The sequence below is a fragment of the Arvicanthis niloticus genome, chromosome 16 (genome assembly GCF_011762505.2).
Source record: "Arvicanthis niloticus isolate mArvNil1 chromosome 16, mArvNil1.pat.X, whole genome shotgun sequence".
Classification (NCBI taxonomy): domain Eukaryota; kingdom Metazoa; phylum Chordata; class Mammalia; order Rodentia; family Muridae; genus Arvicanthis; species Arvicanthis niloticus.
The window spans coordinates 46637237-46659972 of record NC_047673.1 but is presented as its reverse complement, the minus strand read 5'-3'; the positions used below and the strand labels follow the sequence as shown (position 1 = coordinate 46659972).

Below are 22736 nucleotides of genomic sequence, written 5' to 3'. Positions count from 1 at the left end.
TGTGTGTGTGTGTGTGTGTGTGTGTGTGTGCATGTGTGTTATTTTTTCTTTCATATGCAGAGGGAATTATGTGGTATATGAGCCTACACTGGAAAACAATTAAAATAAGAATCCTGCACATTGGGGAAATAACATAAAACAAAGTTTAAGATATGAGACAAATTAATCACATATGTGAATAGAGACATTACCAGATGTTTGTATAAGGTTTTGAGCCTTGGTACTTTGGGCATACTTTCATCTTTTGTATTAAACACATATTAGACAACTCGGTATTCTAGAAAATTACTACTGAAGTAATTGCTTGAAGTAAGCACTCATAAATATGAGCTGTAATATCAAGGTATGCAAATGTACATTCTGCTAAGATGAGTCTCCTGTCTCTGTATCATCAAAATTCTCCCTGAAATAATGTCTAGAGTCAGCTATTGTTCTGTGTTGAATGTGTCTAAAATTCAAATCCTTAGAGAATCTGTGAATTTCAGTTTATTTAGAAATCATTGCTTGACGTGAAGACACAATCAAGTTAAAATTTATTTCAATATCACTGTTGTCCTTATAGAATGAGGGATATTTGGCTACAGAGACACAGATGCGTGCAGAGGTCAGCATGTGAATATAAGGACAGAAACTAAAGTGCTATATCAAGAATTAATAAGTACCCAGAATTGTCAGAAATAGGTAACTAAGAAAATGACAGGGAAGGAGCCTTCTCTGAAGCCTCCAGAGAAAACATAATTTTGCTAACGCCTGATTTTTAAAAAATACTTAGCTACTAGAGCTATGAGAAAATGAAAGTTTGTTGTTTTAAACTACCAAATTCATAGTCCTCTGTGATGACAGTTCTACTTACCACCTCTAGCAATTTTCTCAACATCTCCTAAAAGAAATTATCCATCCTTAGAAAAATGTGTGCACGTACTGTCTGCTCTTTAACTTCATGCTGAGATGTTAACCTTGTTCTTGTTCAAAAATTAGCTAACACTTTCATCTGTGAGTTGAATATGGTAGTTTGCAAAATCAGATATTGTGAGTTAGTTATGGAGATAAGAGAGACTGGGGGGCTTTATAGGATGGCAACTGAGCTCACACTTCTGGAAAAATGCTGAGGGCAAGATGAATCATGCTTTACTGGAATGAAATGGTAAGAGTAACGGCTAATGTGAGCACGTGAGCATCAGGCCATATGTGCATCTCTTTGGGTGAACACTTGAGTTGTGAACGGTTAAATGCCATTTTTGTTGGAGAAAGTTTATGGGAATCGCCAATGACACTTAAGAGAAGTGAGCACATTTCATCAGGGTACAAATACCACACTGAGTTTCTTAATTTTTGGTGTTCGCTGTTAAATATGTTATCTACTCAAGACACAATGTTTCTCTCTCAGTTCAAGAAGTAACTGAAAATAGAAATTAATAAAGTATCAAAATAAAGAGTAAATAGAAAAAATAGAATAGTGTTTTGGAATAGATAAAAATATGCCAGATAATGTCATTATTTAAAATGACAACAAAAGTCCTTTTGTTGGCATATAAAGTGTTTTATGCCCAAAAATTGTTTAATTTATTTTCCTATAGAAATAAAGAAACATGTTTATAATCATCATTTTACCCACATATATGGTGCTCCATAAAAAATTTTCAAATGAGACTGAGCACCAAGCATTTTTTTCATCTCATACAAATCACATATAACAAAACACAATGAGTAAAAAGCTCATTTGTTTTGAAATTATTCATTTTGTACTCCATAATCTAAAACAGTTAAAATCAACACATTATAATTTTAATAATCTGTATATCATTATATCAAAAGTCAAAAGCATTAGAGAAAAGTTCTCAGTCCATACCTGTATTGTAGTGTTTAGTGCAGTATCGCAAATCTTTTTCTTCTTTTAACAGAAATTGAGGCAAAGTGAGTCCTTCAGCCACTTGTACTGGGGCTTCATCTTGCCATTCAAAAATGAGATCATTCATCGTGTACCCAACTAAATAAAATATAGAAATGTTTATATCCAAAGGGAGACATTCAAGTTGAAGAAATAAAAACTTTCTTTTATAATCACATGGAATGAGAGCATCAGTGTGACCGTGAGTCAGTCAATTGAACAGTGCATTATCTGATTCCATATCCCACAAGTCTATCAGCAGTAATGTAAAACAATGATATAGGCTCAAAAGAACACAATATGGAAGGTAGTATTTATTCTTTCTTGGGAAAGAGAAGCTCTTGGATTGATTCAGAAAATGTTAACATTGTTCCAGTATGTTAATTTCTAAGACTACATGATAAGGCCAAATAGTCCATGGTTCAAAACTGAATTAAAGAATAAATTTCGCTGGGAAAAGTATTAATGTCTAATGCCTCCTTTGCTTTAATCTTCTCAGCTTACTTACCTGCTTCTTTGTTCCAAGTTCCAACATGAACAAAATAATCTTAAAATGCAAGTTTGTTCTATTTGATAGAGGTGATTAAAAGGTATACATGGAATAGTTTGACACAGTAGTAATTAGTTCAGCATTGACCTTACAAATGCATTTTTCAGTAAGCCAGCATCTTTTATTTTTTTTTGGGGGGGGAGGGGGGAAGGGGGGTTCAAGACAGGGTTTCTCTGCATAGCCCTGGTTGTCCTGGAACTCACTCTATAGACCAGGCTGGCCTTGAACTCAGAAATGCTCTTTTCTCTGCCTTCCAAGTGCTGGGATTAAAGGAATGTGCCACCACTGCCCAGCTTGCCAGCATCTTTTATTAAGTTAAAGTATTATATTTCTCTTTGGAGGGGCTTAATATCATTTTCTTTTTTTCCCAGTCAAATGAAAAATTATAGAAATCTATGCTTTAGTGTTATTATAGTGGAGAAGTCTAAGTGAATGTGAACACAGCTGTTATTACTCTAATTAGTCAATTCCATAGTGTTAGAAAAAGAAAGCAAACATGCTATGATCCATGAATTGTATCCATTGGTTAAACTAGTAAATTGTGGAGCTGTGTGCAGAAAGAGTTTGTACTAGAATTTCATGGAATGATTTGGCACAACTTTTGTGGATAGGTTAGGTAATGGGTAAAGGTGGTAGCAGCTCATCACGCTCCAGTCTCTCTCAGAATCTTCCAGAGAGAGCAGATTCTGATCTAACTGTAAAGGAAATTGGGAATATTTAGTAACATGTACTCAATGGGCAGTGGGGACAGTAGTGTTAAAAGTATCAGAAATAAAAACTCTTTAGATGGTGTAAGAACAACCATATCAATCAACCAGACTACCCAGAGCTCCCAGGGATGAAACTACCATCTAAAGAGTACAAATGGAGGGACCCATGGCTCCAGCTGCATATGTAGGAGAGGATGGCCTTGTCAGGAATCAATGGGAGGGGAGGTTCTTGGTCTTATAAAGGCTCAATGCCCCAGCAGCATAGGGAATGCTAGAGTGGTGAGGTGGGAGTGGGTGGGTGTGTGTGGAGCACCCTCATAGAAGCAGGGGGGAATTGAATAGGGGGCTTGCAGAGGTGAAAGTGAGAAGGGGAATAACATTTGAAATGTAAGAAAATAAAATAACCAATGGGGAAAAAAAAGAACAAAAATATTTGACTAATGAGTTTTCATAGGTGTTGTCAGGTTTATTTGTGTGTGTGTGTGTGTGTGTGTGTTTCTGGCTCATTATAAAGCAAGAAATATTTGGTAGAGTTTGTATAGCCATCCAAATTGAAGAGTGCCATGTCTGAATTTTGGATCAAAAATAGATGTATAACTACAAGATTATTGTCTAAATAAGTTGTTCTCAGCCTACCAAATGTCGCAGCCCTGAAGCACCACTCCCCATGTTGTGGTGACCCACAACCATAAAATTATTTTTGTGCTATTTCACAACTGTAATTTTCTACTGTTATGAATCATAATGTGAATTTATGATATGTGACCCACAGGTTGGGAACCACTGTTCTAGACTTAGAGATTGGTTTACTTATACTTATTATTAACTTCTCAATGAAACCCCAAATTAATAATGATTGGATTGGTAATAAAAGAATGATTCACTTTTGTTCATAAGTCCTTCAACACGTGTATTATAGATAACACTCTGCTTTAGGGCACATTTCTCAGTGATCTAAAGACAGTAAAATAAGCACCAATTTTATCTGCTGCCTGATAAGGCAGGTCTCTTATAATTCATAGAGATTCACAGAAGACAAAATAATTGAGATGGCTTTTTTTTTTTTTGTACCGGTTTAGACAGATGAAGGAAAAGAAAAGCAAAACCCTCTTTTAGTTTTGAAGTGATAGAGTTTTGTGTAATCATTTATGAAAAGAAACTGGCTGCCTGAAATTCCTCGGAAGTCATGCTCCAATTAGTCTCTCTTCCATTTTCTAGGAGCACATATAACTTGTTATTGTGGTGAGGAACTATTCACATCAAGTGATCTATAAATGGACATTTTACAGCTGTGTTATTGTACACTTATTTACAACTCACAGGATGTTTAAACTTGAAAACAGAAGGTAAATAATGAGATGGCCACGCTTAAGGAACATTTCCTTTATTCTGAGTAACTTAATGGGTGCTGAAGGAAACTTAATGACACTATTGCCTCAATAAACCTTCAAACAAACTTTTAATAGATTCTCTTCTACAAAGTTCAAAGTGTTTTAATATTCTTTTCCTTTGGATAACAAATATTTATAGAAGCTTGAAAATATTAAGGAAAATATATTGGGTAATGAGAGCAACATGGTAAATTTAATTGTCTTGTATAATCTCACAATGAAAAAGTAATTTACATAAGGAACAAAGATATTCATCTACACTTGACAAAAGATTTTATTTGATGACTATGATGAGGCTTGCAAATAGCTCTCTCAATTCTTGCTTTTCAACAAGTATTTACTGAGTACAAATTGTAGGTAAGACATTCTGTCCCATTTCAGTTGGTCCTTGAAAGCAATGAATGGCTCCTCCTCCCCAATGAAGAACACAAGAGAAAGTAAAAAAAAAAAAAAGTTAGGATGAAGGAAAAGCCAATTTTTTTGAAAGAAGTTAAAAACACCCAAGAATTGTAAGCGAAATTAGTAATAGCTCTCTTCATCTTTGGAGACACAAAATGACTTCACAAAATTGTGCTTTATAAACATGATACTAGCGTGATCCTTTCATAAAATTCACAGGCCTAAAAGATTTTTCATGGTCACAGTGACATATTATTTGTAGTTTTCATTGTTCTAATATTTTCTATGATATTGAAACAGTGATGGGTTATGCTTTAACATAAATACAGGCAGTGATACTAGGCTATGCTGGAAGTTCCTATATTTCTAAGTGTCATATTCTTTAGAAAAGAAGGGAATTTTCATTTAATTATGCTCATGTTTGATCAAGTAGTAAATACCCTGTGGGAAAAGCAATGCAGTTTCAAACACACACACCCACACCCACACACACACCCACACACACACACACACTAAAACATTCTGCTATTCTCAGTGCCTTGCTCAGCTATCATGAGAGATGTTTCCTCCTGCAGCGGATGGAACAAATACAGTGAACCACAGCCAGACATTATGCAGAGAGTGGGAGACCCTGGAACACTCAGTTCTAAATGGAATGTCCATTCAGTTCCTCCCCACAAGCCTCAGAGAATGCTGCATAGGGAAAATGAAAAGAGGATAAGAGCCATCTGAGAAGGAGGATGCCAAGGAAACAAGGATGTCTAAAACAACCTGATAGATGCACATATGAACTCACAGAGAATGAGACAGCATGCACATGTATCTGCTCCAGATGGGATCTAAGAGATGAAAGAAGTGGACACATGTCCCCCATTCCTAACCCAGAAGCAATCTCCAATTAATAGAAAAGGAACTCTAAATGATGTAGGATTGGTAAAGATCTTTTCCCAATCTGTTGGTTGTCGTTTTGTCCTATTGACAGTATCCTTTGCCTTAAAACAGATTTGGAAAAGATCTACAAATTCTACATCTAGTACAGGTCTAATATCCAATATATACAAAAAAAAAAAAAAAAAAAAAAAAAAACCCTCAAGAAGTTAGACTCCAAAGTACCAAATAACACTATTTAAAAATAGGGTACAGAGCTAATCAGAGAATTCTCAACTGTGGAAACTTGAATGGCCAAGAAACACCTAAAGAAATGTTCAGCATTCTTAGTCATCAGGAAAACACAAATCAAAACAATCCTGAGATTCCATCTCACACCAGTCAGAATGACTAAGATCAAAAACTCAGGTGACAGCAGATGCTGACAAGGATGTGGAGAAAGAGGAACACTCCTCCATTGTTGGTGAGATTACAAGCTTGTACAACCACTCTGGAAAGCAGTCTGGCACTTCCTCAGAAAACTGGATGTAGTACTACCTGAACATATACTACTCTTGGGCATATACCCAGAAGTAGCTCTAACATGTAATAGGTACACATGCTCCACTTTGTTTATAACAGCCATATTTATAATAGCCAGAAGCTCGAAACAACCCTGATGTCCTTCAACAGAGAAATGGATACAGAAAATGTGGAAAATTTACACAATGCAGTACTAATCAGATATTAAATACAGTGAATTCATGAAATTCTTAGGCAAATGGATGGAAGTAGAAAATATCATCCTGAGTGTGGTAACCCAATCACAAAAGAACACACATGGTATGCATTCACTGATAAGTGGATATTAGCCCAAAAGCTCTTAATACCTAAGATACAACTCACAGACCACATGAAGCTCAAGAAGAAGGAAGACCAAAGTGTGGGTGCTTCAGTCCTTCTTAGAAGGAGTAACAAAATACTCACAGGAGCAAATATGGAAACAAAGTGTGGTCACCAAATGCAGGCGCTGTTGTGGATGTCAGGAAGTACATGCTGACCAGATCCTGATATAGCTGTCTCCTGAGAGGCTCTGCCAGAGGCAATGTTAGCAGCTAACCATTGAACTGATCATGGGGTCCCCAATGGAGGAGGTAAAAGACTGAATGAGCCGAAGGGGTTTGTGGGCCCATTGGAAGAGTGACAATACCAACCAACCAGAGCTCCCAGGATCTAAACCACCAACCTGGGAACATGCTTTGGAGGGACCCATGGCTCCAGTTGTATATGTAGGGGAGGATGGCCTTGTCAGGCATTGGTGGGGGAGGATGTTCTTGGTCCCATGAAGGCTGGATGCCCCAGTGTGGAGGAATTCAAGGGCAGGAAGGGGCAAGTGGGTGGATGGGTGGGGGCACACCCTCATAGAAGTAGCAGGAGGGGGATGGGATAAATGGTTTCTGGTGGGGAATGGAGAAAGGGGATAACATCTGAAATGTAAATAAATAAAATATCCAATAAAAATTCTTACCATGTCTTTTATGACCTAGAATATTGTTGGGTGAAATAATCTATAGATGTCAGTTCTACACAGTTGCTAGGTGTTAATGTTTAATGAAGAGCGTCATGCATTCACAATTGTAATGCACATAAAATTTATTTACATATAAGCATTTGCTAGAACTATGAAAAAAGAAAATATCCAATAAAAGATAAAAATAAATAAAAATTTAAAAAAGGAACTCAAATATTGGAAGTCCTTGCTTCATAATGTTGTATCATGACTGTCTTTGCTGTTGTTGTTTGTTTGTTTTTACATCTTATTTTTATTTAATTTTATTTCTCTCTTTTATTATTCTACAGGTTCTCTGTCTCTGTCTCTGTCTCTCTGTCTCTCTGTCTCTCTGTCTCTCTGTCTCTCTGTCTCTCTGTCTCTCTGTCTCTCTGTCTCTCTGTGTGTGTGTGTGTGTGTGTGTGTGTGTGCACGCGCGTGCGCGCATGCGTGTGTGTGTATAAGACATATTATGGCTTCCAGTTTAGTGTTTTTATGATTCCTGAATGTGCAATGAGTGCATCTCTTCATCTGTACCTGTTTCATGTGCCTTTTCTTAGGGTCTTTCTGTTCTGGTTGTTTTTGTTGTATTCTGATATATTAGTTTTTGTTTTATTTTATTATTATCCCTTCTAATTATGTTTGTTTACTAATGACAGACAGACAGACAAAAGGAGGATCTGGATGGAAGAGGAGAAGTCAAAGAACCAGGAGGAGAAGAAACCCTAATTAGCATATCCAATGTGAAGAAAAAAAGGCTATTTTCAATAAAAGAAAAACAAAAGAATACAACAACAAAATGTCTAGCGTGTGAAAGAAGCCTTTTCAGTCTTTTTTCCCCCCTTTTTTTGGTCAAGAAGATGTTATTTTTCTCAATGAAAAAAAGATAGTTTATCCAGCAGGACCAATAGATAGTGATAACAAGTTCAAATTTAGTAACACTTGTTGCATCTTTGAATACAAATTATTGTGATTTAATTTTAATTTTGGAGATCATTTAACATTGGATTATAGCTCCTTAGATCTATCCACCCAAATAAAACCTTTCAGTTAATAATATTAGATGAGTACATTAGCTTAAATATTTTCTTTTGTGTTCTGATTTTAAAAGGAATCCTCTCCTAAGAGGAAAGAGATTAGGTCCCTTCACAGGTGTATAGGGCAATCAGTTTCTTGGATGCATGTGATGTAGATTTTTGTTGTTGCTGTTGTTGTTTGTTTGTTTTGTTTTTGTTTTCTAACCTTGCTATAGAACACATCTTTCTTTTGTGGCTGGGCTCTAGCATCGAATAAATTCTGGGATGGGTAAAACTGCATAGTTATTTCAATTGGTACTAATGTCCTTTGGTGTTCTCATTTGTTGCCATATCAACAGGGAAACAATTTAAGCCATAACCTCTAAGGAACACTTATCACCACTGAATTAGCCTTCAGTCTTTGTTCTAAAATATTTTTTACCTTTTCTAAACAACAGGATGTGGAAGTTCTTTATTTTAAACCCCTTGGTGGATGAGCTAAGAATTGAAATTACTAGCTCTGAGTTTATTGGACTCTATGGAACCATCTAAAAAGTCTAGACTATTTCCAAGTAACACAACAATAATAAATCAAAACAAAAAATGTGTTATTTTGTCTCTCTTTATTTTTTTACTCTGTCAACCAAAAAAAAAAAATCTACCTATATATATTTTTATCTATTTGCTTAGCTATCTCATGCCACATGGACATAGTAGATTTTGTCCGCTCAGGCCACTGGACAGGGAGAATCAGTTTCCAAATACCTGAGGAGAAACCTCACACAAATAATTTCCTTTTCAGTTCCCTCTAACCTTTCTGAAGCTTGTGCCATTTTATCAAACACCCTGTGATTTTACTGACCATCCTACTGATTTGGGGGATGTCTGTAGACAATTCCAACAGAATTCTTTCTATATTATCACTCCTCTGAACATTTCTCATTAGACACCAGAAAAAATTATTCCTCAGTATTATTACTGGGAAATCACCTTTCATCCCACTTAGGATCTTTTCTTCAGTTACTTTCTCTGCTATAGACTATTCACCTCTTCTCTCTAATGAAATAAAACAAACATGTCTTCAAAATAAATAGCTTGAGTAAATGAAAAAATTAAGCATCATTACATCACTTAAAGTTGAGAAGACCATATCCTTATAAAGAGAAGAAAACAAATAATTATTGAAAGGCAAAAATGTACAAACAGTGAAAAATAATGGTCTTGTGCAGAAGTTCATGCAGTTGTAAACCTTCTCTATTAAAATTGTTCCATACCTTTTACACAATTGAAATGAAAGTTTTATTGTGGTTCTCAACTGGTAATTAATCCAAGTACAAAGATAAACACCATGGTGCCAGTTGGGAGAACAGTGTAGACCTGCTATATCTATTTATCTAGATAAATAAAGCTGTAATCTCTAAATGATTTTAAATGACCAAGTAAAGAATTAGTACAGAATAGAATTCAGAATCAGATATAGGAAGAGAAACTTACGGTAAAAGTTACACTTTAAATCAAGGTGGAAAAATAAGATAGATGATAATGGGAAAATAGTCTATATTCCTAGAAAATAAAAATATAGCTTGGGTTAAGGAAGATGGCACACTGAGTAAAAGTTATTGTTGTATCTTGAGGATTTTATTTTAATTCCTCAAGCCCAAGTAAAAGGAGAGAACTCATTCCCAAAAGTTGTCCTCTGATATCCAGACTTGTTTAGTAGTAGTAGTAACAATAGTATTAATAATTATAATAATATTTGTTAAAATAAAACAAAATTAAAATGTAGAAACAATTTTCCTATTGCAATTCTGGATTAAAACAAATAATAACATTTTTGTATAATTACCACATACATAACAATTTATTTAGAACATTATAGATTTGTAACCCTTTGAACCACTCTGCTCTGAAAGATGAAATAAAGTTTTGTGATGTCACTAACAAAATAAAAATATACTTATTCAACTGTAGACTATGGGCCCTGAATATATTCAAGTTCAATTAGAGCCTAGAGATGTATTGAAGAATTATAAATTTACATTTAATTTTTAAGTAAATCAGAAAAACATTTGGCCTAGCTATTTCAAATGTTCTTTTAGGAGAGAGGCAGAAAAGTATTTCTAGTTTGACCTACTTTACAAATTCTTGTGTTCTTAATCAACATCTGGATTTAAAAAAGAGAGAGAGAAGAAAATACTTGCTCTTGGCACATGCTGATTTTTGCTGGGAGAAATATTACTCAAGTCACTTTTATTAACTTGACAAGAAACAACTGTTATGTCAAAACACATTTAACTGAAATATTTTTATGATTTGTGCATTTGATTTGAAATCCTTTCCCATAACTCATACTGTCACATGCAGTTTCATTTAAATTTTTAAGTTTGCTAAATTAAGTGCCTTTTACTTATTATAAAGCTCTCTGGTATGTCTGACTTACAACTTATCTTACATGTTCTTTGAACACTAGAATTACTTTAGCTTTTTCTGTTTTGGATAATGGTGGAAATAGAGTGAATTGTAGTCTTAAATAACAATCAGAATAATCTCAAAATATCATAAGATTGACACTCACTGAACATGCAGTGTTAGAAGTTCCTGTGGGAGATCTCAGATAAAACTGGCAAAAGAACCAACCTTGAGCTAGACCATTTTCATGAGAAAACAGGTCACATATGTAGTTGGGTTTTGCAGTAGGGCAGCTTATAGGACGACACTGCCTGCCTACTTCTTTTGAAGAAACTTCACTTGGTGGGAAAGCAGTCCATGAAGCCTGCAACAGTTCAAATTTATGTAAAAAGTTGTCTCATAGTCTTCATCTCACACCAAAGAGATGCACTGTGAGCCAATCAATGTGTCAGTAGCTGGAAGCTCAAAATATCCAGAGCAGAGACTAGAAAGGAGCTACATTTATCCTTCTGAGATTTCTTACGTTTTATATTTCAGTCTACCACTATTCACTTCTGAAAGACATAACCTAGGATATGAATATTGAAGAGAAAAATGTTCTTTGATACTAAAAAGGAGACTCTTCTTTCAAGAAGTATTAATTAGAGTCATGAAATAGTATTCAGAGTGTTTTATAATTTAATTTTAAAATTATTAAATAGATTTAATTTAATTTAATTTTTATGTTTAAAAAATAAAATTACCAAGTTGAATCTAATTACTCTCCAAAATGGGTATTATATAATACCTAACATTGTATGCCTTCGGAGAGATGCAAGAGGGATGGAAATAATTAACAGTTTTTGAGAGATATTTCAGACACTATAACTGACACTTAATTCACAGTGCAATAAAATCTAGATGTTAGTATAAATTATTTAGTGTTCTATAATTGCTACAAAACCCTTCATATGTTATAATATGTATGATTTCTACTTTCAAATTTTTATTAAAACTCGAACCAAAACAGGTTATTGCCAAAGACAAAACATAGGTGATGTCTTCCACAATAGGCATATAATATGTAATTAAAATATAAATAACTATTGTGCCACTAAATATTCACATAATTAGAAGTAAGTGGCTATAAAATTCCTCATCCCACAAAATAATTAAATTATATGCCAGAATAGCTCTTGACTGCAATGAATTCAGTTTTATGGAAGTCTTTGTTATATTCCTGTGAGAATCACAGTACTAATAAAATGCTCCGAGGCTATTTTATTTCATATTATATTTTTCACATCACAAAAAATATATTCAAAAGACCTAGTGTTTTGAATTGAGTCTTAATCAAAAATTGTAAATGCAATTGAACCAGAAGTTTTAAACAGTCCTTGGTTTAAATTATACCAGCTGGTGATGGCTCAACTGGAGGTCAGCATGTAGAAGAATGCAAATCAATCCATTCTTATCCCCTTGTACAAAGCTCAACTCCAAGTGGATAAAGGACCTTCACATAAAACCAGATACACGGAAACTAATAGAAGAGAAGGTGGAGAAGAACCTCGAATACCTAGGCACAGGGGAAAAGTCCCTGAACAGAACACCAATGGCTTATGCTCTAAGATCAAGAATTGACAAATGGGACCTCATAAAATTGCAAAGCTTCTGTAAGGCAAAAGGTACTCTCAATAAGACAATACAGCAACCAACAGAATGGGAAAAGATCATTAACAATCCTAGATCTGATAGAGGACTAATATCCAATATATACAAAGAACTCAAGAAATTAGACTCCAGACAACCAAATAACCCTATTAAAAATGGGGTACAGAGCTAAACAAAGAATTCTCAACTGAGGAAACTTGAATGGCTGAGAAGCACCTTAAGAAATGCTCAACATCATTAGTCATCAGGGAAATGCAAATCACCAGTGAGATACCACCTCACACCAGTCAGAGTGGCTAAGATCAAAAACTCAGGTGATAGTAGATGCTGGCGAGGATGTGGAGAAAGAGGAACACTCTTCCATTGTTGGTGGGATTGCAAGATGGTACAAGCACTCTGGAAATCAGTCTGGCGGTTCCTCAGAAAACTGGACATAACACTACCCGAGGATCCAGCTATACCACTCCTGGGCATATACCCAGAAGATGCTCCAAAATATAACAAGGACATATGCTCCACTATGTTCATAGAAGCCTTATTTATAATAGCCCAAAGCTGGAAAGAACCCAGATGTCCTTCAACAGAGGAATGGATAAAAAAAATGTGGTACATTTACATTCAGCTATTACAAATAACGAATTTGAGAAATTCTTAGGTAAATGGATGGAACTAGAAAATATCATCCTGAGTGAGATAACCCAATCACAAAAGAACACACATGATATTTACTCACTGATAAGCGGATATTAGCCCAAAAGCTTGAAACAGCCAAGATTCAACTAACAGACCACATGAAGCTCATGAAGAAGAAAGACCAAGTGTGGATGCCTCGGTCCTACTTAGGAGTAACAAACATACTCAAGGAAGCAAATATGGAGACAAAGTGTGGGACAGAAACTTAAGGAGGGCCCATCTGGAGACCATTCTACCTTGGTATCCATCCCATGTGCAGTCACCAAAGATAGACGCTGATATGGATGTCAGGAAGTGCATGCTGACAGGAGCTTGATATAGCTATCTCCTCAGAGGTCTACCATAGTCTGACATATCCAGAGGCAGATGCTCACAGCTAACCATTGATCGGATCAAGGGTTCCCAATGGAGAAGTTAGAAGACTGAAGGAGCTGAAAGGGTTGGTGGCCCCAAGAGTAGAGCAATGATACCAACCAACCAGAGCTCCCCAGGATCTAAACCACTAGCCTGAGGGCACATAGGGAGGAACCCATGACTCCAGCTGTATATGTAGGGGAGGATGGCCTTGTTGGGCATAGTTGGGGGAGGAGATCCTTGGTCCCATGAAGACTGAACACCGAGTGGGGAGGAATTCGTGGGTGGAGATGTGGGAGTGGGGTGAAGGTGGGGGCACACCATCATAGAAGCAGGAGGAGGAGGGATGGGATAAGGGGTTCCTGGGTGGAGGGGGTAATGTGGTAAGGGGATAAAATCTGAAATGTAAATATAATATCCAATAAAAAAATATAAAAAAAAATTTAGGAAGCAGAGAGATAAAGGCCAATGAGTCATAGAATGAACAAACTTGAAAATTTATAATTTAATTAAGAAGTACACAATTCTTTTATAGAATGGTCTTCTTTCTTTCAAACATAAGAATTTGAAGAACATTGATTTAGATTTTATTCAATAAAATGAGATTGGTGTATGGGCAGAACTCATTAGGTAACTTTGTAAATGTAAGTATGCATTGCGTTGAATTTTCTACTTTTTTTCAATGTTCTGTTATTTGCTCTTATGCTTAAGACTATTGTTTAAAAGCAAAATTTAACAAAATTGTATATATACTTTAATTTTGAGGCTCAGTATGTCAATTCAGACCTATGAAATACTCTTTTGTAATATTCCAGGGATAACAGGTTTTATACATGCTGTGGGAAGAACATTTATTGCCAAAAAATAAAGATAAACAAATTGGTTACCATTTACTTGTTAATATCAATACATCATTTTAACCAATGTATAAATATTTTTTGATTTCATGTATGTGTACTTGACTATATATATTTGTATGTATGTCTACATATGATATTTATGTCAGTAAAATAAATGTATATGAGTACATAACTCTCAAAAAATAAATTATACCAGCATTATTTTAGAAAGTTAACACATACTAAATAAATATCAGAAATATTTTTATCTGATTTTATTATATAGTACATCCATGGGATATATTTTGTGAGTTCTCACCCACAATTTCTAATTACATGATGATTTACAACTGATAAATACAAAAACTTCCATTTTTGTTGTAAAGTGTTTTGTACCCAGGGTATGCATTTAATAACTAAATGTTATGAAGATGATAGAAATAAATATTATATGGACAGAAGTTTAATTATAAAAGAGCATGTTAACTACCTCTGGGGCGATTTTACTATTTTTTGTGTATTGAATACTCTCTGTTATAATTCTTGAGTTCAAAATGATTACGTGAAGAAGAATTGTGAGACTCTGACCTAAGAAAAACAATCACTCTAACGTAAGCTGAAATATCTAAGGTTGGGTATATTTTGAAGAATAGGACACCTGGAACTAGTAAGAGTGCATAAAATTGAGCAGGCATTTTTTAAATACGAAAGAAACTCCAAAATTCTCTGGAATGTGAGGACTCTTGTCAAACAGCTAGAAAAGAACCAACTAATGAGGATTTTTAGAACATGGTTGCTCAAAAGGATAAACAGACAATAAATGGCCAAATCCACTCCCATAAGTCATATTAGGTCCTGAATGGGAATCTCAGAGCATACTCAACTACATCTTAATTTTACCTCACCAATTTATTAAAAATGTCACGCTTCAGTCACATATTTGTGGGTCTTTAAAAAGTAGATTATTATCTCCAAATTTTCAATTTAATTTTTTATTTAATTTCCTTTTTAGTATTTTTAACTTTTCTGGTTTCTTTCCAATTATCTTTACACACAATTCACATTGTGTTTGTTTAGTGGTTTGAGTCAATTTTATGCACTATTGACCTGTGGTGTGTTTATTCTATCATTTCTAGATACTGTTTGTGATGGCTTATACAAGCTTGGCCCAGGGCGTGGCACTATTAGAAGGTGTGGCCCTGATTGAGTAGGTATGGCCTTTTTGGAGTAGGCATGGCACTGTGGATGTGGGCTTTAAGACCCTCATCCTAGCTTCCTGGAAGCCAGTATTATTCTAGCAGCCTTCAGATGAAGATATAGAACTCTCAGCTCCTCCTGCACCATGCCTTCCTGGATGGTGCCATGCTTCTGCCTTGATGATACTAGACTGAATCTCTGAACCTCTAAGCCAGCCCCATTTGATGTTGTTCTTATAAAAGATGCCTTGATCATGGTATCTGTTCACATCAGTAAAACCCTAAGGAAGACACTGTTTTTAGTTGTAGCTATTGGATTCATAATCTTGTTTTTGTTTTTTTTTATTGGATATTTTATTTACACTTCAGATGCCAGCTCCTTTCCCCATCCCCCCCCCCTTTAGAAAGCCCCTATCCCATGCCTCCTTTTCCTTTTTGCATTTATACACTTTTTAAAAATGTTAATCAAAGGCTTTATAAGTTTGGTAATGCTCAATCAGAGGTGTAACCCACTACCCAACCTAGATATATCAACTATATTTGATTGGTAGAGACATGTGAACATCTGCCTCCCTGTCTCCTCTCTCTCTCTCTCTCTCTCTCTCTCTCTCTCTCTCTCTCTCTCTCTCTCTCTCATCACCTAGCTTCTCCTCTCCTTGTATATGTATTTAAATATTTTATGGAATCTGAGATTTGAGATGACCTTTGCAGATATCTAATGTAGCTCACTCATGTTACAAAAAAGACACTCAGACCATGAACAATTAATGGGTTTGAAAAAGCCCATGTTATTCTTAACAAAAGACTTGAGGGCATATGACATTTCTGGAATTTTCTGGCATCTGAGAGTGGATACTTGGCATATGGGTATTTGTGACTGTACTATGGAGACATCTCTAGGGAGAATGTTACCCAAGCTTTGAAAGAGCCTGCTCACATAAAGTCATTTGTGTTAGTAAATACAGCATTGAGGGAATTGAAGATAACTGGAGAATTAACTAAAGAAGAGAATAAATGGAGATGAATACTAAGTAGACAAGAATAGCAAACTCAAGAATCACAGGAAAAAAACTGTAATGCTATCAATTGCAGGTAATCTTTGGTGTCAATTTCATGGAATTAGTTTTATTTTTCTACCTTTGCATGGGTTGTTAATATTGACCATAGGTCATCAGACACACACTTTATCTTCTAAGTTACCATATTGCATCTCATGCATAAAGTCATTTGTCTTTAAAGCAATATTGAGTGATGAGCACTTTTAAAAAAATCAGACTATGAAATCTCTATTCTCATAGGTAGCGTTACTACTGCTCTAAGAAGGATATTCGGCCTAAAACATTCCTTTAGACCCCTTTATTTTTGTGCTACAGAAAGGGACAGCAAGAAGACCCTGGTAGAGTCTGGTATCTTGATCAGTATCTAGTGATAATATATTTCTGTCTTTTTGAAATTAACCAGTATGCAGTATTCTGTTTTAGCAGCTCAAAATGAATCAGATTTATGTGTAACTACCATTAAAATTATTTTTATTTGCACAAATCATCTTTCCTGGATAAGTGTAACTACTAACTCTTATCAAAGCTCCTCTTTACAGTAAATAGAGACAATCACAGAAAACCACAACTGGACAAACACAATGCAGAAACTAACTGATCATGGGGAACCTAGCCCCAGTGGGTACATCTGTATTATAGCTCTCATGTCTATGGCTTAGGGACACAATGTTGGGGAGTGAGCAGAAGGATTTAAGAGAATTCCTGCATGTACTGAATACCATCTGCCCTAAGTATAGTCTCATGAACAAGAATAGAATGATGGCAATAGCAACAGGCATATTAATATAGAAGAGAGAAAAAATTTGCGTGGCCTCACCCTAGACAAAGAATTATAGGCAGCCAATGACTTCTCAGAAAGGGATAAGACTTCCCATAAAGGGATGAGGCCCTTTATTGGTTGTCCAATGCAGAGTGGTCAGTGCATGTGTACTCACACACATCACAACAAAAACACACAAAAGTAATAATTAAAAGATTTAGAGTTGAATAGATGGCTCAGTGGTTCAGAGAGCCTGCTGATCTTCTTGAGGACCTGAGCTTTGCTCCCTTCACCATACTGGATGCCTATAATGTCAGCTCTGATCAATTCCATGTGCTCTTCTGGTCTTCGAGGTCAACTGCACACACACACACACACACACACACACACACACTCACTCACTCACTCAATATTTTAAATGTAAAATACATTTTAAAAAAAGTATTCAAAGGAAAAGAAAACAATACCAAGGGTAAAGAGCTGAGGAGATTGGCCCTTTGTTGAGATGATTTTGGTTTAACATGGCAAAGAGTACAGGGAGCACCGGGAAGATAAATTGAGTTCAGTGTTTCCTAGGTAACATGAATGAGGAGGGAGATGGAACAGGCAGTGACTTAGCATTCTTATATTAAAGAATATTTGGGTTAAGCATAATACCATATTCTGCTGCCATGTGTACGACCTTCTCTTATTAATGACCTTAAAGATAGAACATTTTCCTATCTTCATGGGGATTCTAGTGCCAAAAACTAGTGCATAAGATAGTCTACTAATCTCCTTGAGAGGATGGAGATAGGGTGGGGAGTAAGAATGTAAAAAGTCTCAAATAACATTGTAAAGGAATATAACAGAACAAGTGCTTGGGGAGCAGAGAAGTGAAGTGTGGGGAAAGAGTGGGCAGGAGTGACCTAGAGCTTTATAGAAGGTCGAGCCTTTTAATCTATCTCCCTGGAGAAATAAAATATTCTGAGAAATGAGGATGTCTTAGAGCACTGATAGAAGCAATGTTGTATCTGAGAAGCAGGAAAAATAATTACACAGAGTTTAGTATATTTGAGTTTATTCACAGGCAGACACTGTGTTAGTGAAAGCAGAGCTGAGTACTGAATCCCCACAACTTTGCGAGAATGTCCAGACCAGAAGGCAGAAAGAAATGATGACCAGTAGGAACCCAGTTTGGGATCATGAGGATAAGGTTCATTATATTAATAATGCACCATGTTCTTATTAACTTTCCTGGATTGTTATTTGACTATAGAGTCACTTAATTTTTAGATAAATATTTGATGTGTTATATTATTAGGATTTCAAGAAGACTTGGTCAGCAGTCATTGATGAGGGTTTAGCAACCTTTAGCTTGTCAAACTGTCATTTTGTTTTAGGGGTTAAAAAAAAAGAAATATCTGTAGCATATTGTTGCCAAGCTTTCTAAGGCTTCCCCTTTAGAAAATGCATAATGGTGTACTGTTTAAATCTCTGCATGAGTAATCGCATCTGGATGACAGGGTAACCCCAGAAGATGATATTTAGCTAACGGAAATTATAGAGAGTTGGTATTTATTCATATAAGCTACATGGACAAATATAGGACAGAGGACATAGAGTTTGTGATATTTTATTGGCTGAAGTGAGTTGGAATCCAAAGTGGTTTGCTGCTGGGATCACAGTCTGACACTGTCAACCAGTGCCCTCTTTTGAAGGTTGAGTCTATTGTAACAACTAAGACTATAGCCAGAAAGAAAGAAATGAAGAAAAATATAAGCCAACCTTTTCTTACAAGTATTGGAGATGTATATCTTGTGGAGAAATCTTAAGACTGTCATAGTGACAGTTTATAAATAGACTCACCAGATTTTGAAGATCTCCAGCAGATCTGATCATGGCAAACATGATCCTGGCAGGCCTTGCTCTTCCCCTTTTCCTCCCCTTTACAAACCCATAGACTACTTCCCTAAAGCTAGCCACCAAGGTTTATTCCCTTAGACATTTCCTCCTTCTGAGGCTGAGGCTCACAACTAAGGAACCTGCATCCAAAACCCCTTTTGGCTTACCTAATTAACATGCCCAGTCAAAACAAACCAACTCATTCTAACCTTAAAGGGGCTTCCCCTTTTTGCTTTAAGAACTGTGTTTTGCCTCTGAGCCATGGCTGTCTCATTCTCACTTCTTTGTTCTTGAGGGAAAAATATCCCTTTTCCTCTTCCTTGCTCTGGTCCCCTTCTCCCTTGTTCTTTGTACCCTGTCTTTGTCTCTTTTTTCCATGCTATTTGTCTCTCTGGGGCAAATAAATCTTTTTTTTTTTTTTTTTTTTTTTTTTTTGTGCTTGGTCTTCGTGTGTCCTGTACCAACTCTAGTACTCTAGTTCTAGTCTTTTCAGGTTTAAAGGTGACTAATGTTTGTATAACGTCTTTGAGAATTACTAAGTCACTTTCATTTCATTGTTTTATGCCATTTGGGGAAAACAACATCTTTAAGTATTGTTGGCTTTTCTTTGAAGTGGAAATAAACCTATTTCATTAAGTTGTGACTAGGATTACATCAGGAAATATGTTTGAAAGATATAAAACCATAAAACTATTTGAGACATCAACACTTTATAAGCTGGTGGCTGCGTCACATTTTTTATTATGTGGCCATATGTTTAAAAGATCTGGTAATCGGAAAGTCCAGTTACAAAGATGTGAACTAAAGAAGTTATAAAAGTCACTGCTGTTATAAGGGATGTGTTGCTTTAAGTTCAAATAGGAATTTATTTTACAAAAAATGCGTTCACCAGTCAATAGTTTTGTCTTGAGAGAGCTTTTTCTTCCTAGCATTGTAACTACAGAGATTAAATAACAAATATTCACAAAACAAGAACCATCTGTATCTCTGAGTAAGCAAACAAAAAGCACAATGGTACCCTGAACTTAATCCAAACTCTTAAATTATGAGAGAGTTTGGATAATGGTAGAAATTATTAGGACACAATTGTAAAAAATATCATCACAAGCTCTATTTTTAAAAATAACTAAACTTAGTATAAAATCCAGAGTAAGCAATCTATATATCAGACCTGGCTATGAAAAAAATATATCAATAATAAAAACCTTTCTATGTTTAGAGTTCTATCACACACCTCAACAAAAGCATGGCCTACTTTTAGATATTTCTGTTTCCAAATCCCACTTAAGTACATTTCAAACGTTTTTCCTTTCCTTTCCTTTCCTTTCCTTTCCTTTCCTTTCCTTTCCTTTCCTTTCCTTTCCTTTCCTTTCCTTTCCTTTCCTTTCCTTTCCTTTCCTTTCCTTTCTTTTGTTCTGTTCTTTCTTTTCTTTCTTTCCCATTCTTTCTCTGCTTTCCTCCTCCTCCTCCTTCTTCTCTCTCTCTCTCTCTCTCTCTCTCTCTCTCTCTCTCTCTCTCTCTCACACACACACACACACACACATACACACACACACACACACACACACACACAGACACACACACACTTTCTGTGCTTTCTCTAAGTTGACCTTCAAGCTTCTTTCTCATTAAAAATTTTTTCTTTTAGATATTTAAGGCACTGTTTGAGGATAATTATATTTCTCTACTGTTCTGTTTCTTTTTTGTTGTTTATTTTTGAAGTTCTAAATTAATTACAGTATTTCTCCCTTCACTTTACTCCTTCCAAGCCCTCTATGTATGTCCCTCCCCACTCTCCTTCAAAGTGTGGGCTCTTTATTTTGTTTATTAATTGTTGTTGCATACATATGTGTATTTGTGTGTGTGTGTGTGTGTGCTTACATGCTTGTGTGTGCATTTGTACATGCATCTATATGTGTGTCCAGGCATGGTGTACACATGTCTCTGTGTGTGTGAGAGAGAGTTCCTAAGTATAACCCGTTGAATCCATATGTTACTTGTGTATAAGTTTTGGGGCTGATAATTTGGCCCTGGCTTTCTTTTGTTTCTTCATTTTTTACTTTACTTTTCTGTCTCCAAGAATTGGAATTTATTTAAATGTTACACATCAGGGGTGTCTTTTCCTTACATCCTCTGTCTTATTCTTTAGATGTGAAGCGGAGAACTAAAGCCTTGTGGTTATGATGATGATTAAGGTGCCCGTCATCTTTAGCAGGCAATTGGCACTACCAACAAATTTACAAATTTTTTTATGATGTGAATAAAAAGCAAATCAAATACAGAACCTTCCCTATTGCTATGTATCTCTTTGTACTATAAGTTGTTTAGAAATAGGACCTGTTTCATAATAGATCTGTATTTGTTAGTTATTCCCAGTCAATACAAAGCACTTTACTAATGCATTTCATATAAATGTATTTCTACATAAAACTAATGTCAATAAAAATGTCTTTTGAAAAGACAGAATGATTGAAAACTTCTCTTTAAAAAGTTGAGTCAGTGGGAAGTGCAGGTCCATAAACCAACCCTGTCTAGACATGAAGGGGAAGGCCAGAGATCCTTTATGTCACACAGCTCCTCACTGGGAAGGAGCTTTAGTCATCTAACTTACACCGTCATACAAAAAAATTTAGTTTTAAATTGAAAATAATTAAGGAAAACTAAGCCTTCGTCAATGCATAGAAATGTATTGTCATTTTCTTTGTGACTTTCAAGACAGTTGTGAGTAATGTTCCCACGCTCCCAAAACATAGGCCTCAAGTCTTCCAGCTGCACAGCCCTCCAGGTTGCTCACAAATATCCTCCATGTACATTCAGTTCCTGATTTACCTGTTTCTTACTTAGCTTCACATTTTTAGAGTAATGTGGCTATGTGCCTATATTTTCAAAACTGTTTATATATTGTTTTCCCGAATGCTAGATAGTTTTTATATTTCTTGTAGTAGTTTCCTACTTCTATTTTTTTTTAATTGAAATTGGTATACTAGTGAGAGGGGTATGGATTAGTTAGAAGGTGCTTGTCTAGAATGAACATTAGCCTGTATTAGTTATCCAGGACTGAATAACTAGGCAAATAGATAGACAGACAAACACAGACAGAATGACAGACTGGCAGGCAGGCAGACCCACAGGCTGACAGGAAGGTACATAGGCAGGCAGGTCTGAACATTCCATGTAGATTTATTTCTTGAGTGTAGATTACTTAATTTTGTCCTCTCAATTGCATTTGGCATGGCACCTTAAAATGGATACCATTTGGTTCATTCTTAATGCTTGTTTAACAAATAGTTTTAGAGTTTAGAGCACACTTTTTCATTACTTTCATTAATTAAATTTATCTTCAATGTGTATAATGGTTTGAATATGCTTGGCCCAGGGATTGGCACTATTTGGAAGTCTGGCCTTGCTGTAGGTGTGTCACTTGGGCATGGGTTTTAGTGCTCTTCTCCTAGCTGCCTGGAAGTCAATATTCTGTTAGCATCCTTCAGATGAAGATGTAGAACTCTCAGCTCCTTCTGCACCA

At 35.7% G+C, this 22736-nt stretch overlaps 1 protein-coding gene across 2 annotated transcripts in view; it reads right to left on the bottom strand.

The window, feature by feature from the left end:
• Glra3 (glycine receptor alpha 3) overlaps positions 1-22736 on the bottom strand; it is a 164234-nt gene that overhangs the window by 30712 nt on the left and 110786 nt on the right. For both annotated transcript variants that reach the window (XM_034520708.2, XM_034520709.2), the window contains exon 6: positions 1850-1987. In XM_034520708.2, coding sequence (XP_034376599.1) covers positions 1850-1987 — 138 coding nt within the window. The remainder of the gene's footprint in view (positions 1-1849; positions 1988-22736) is intronic.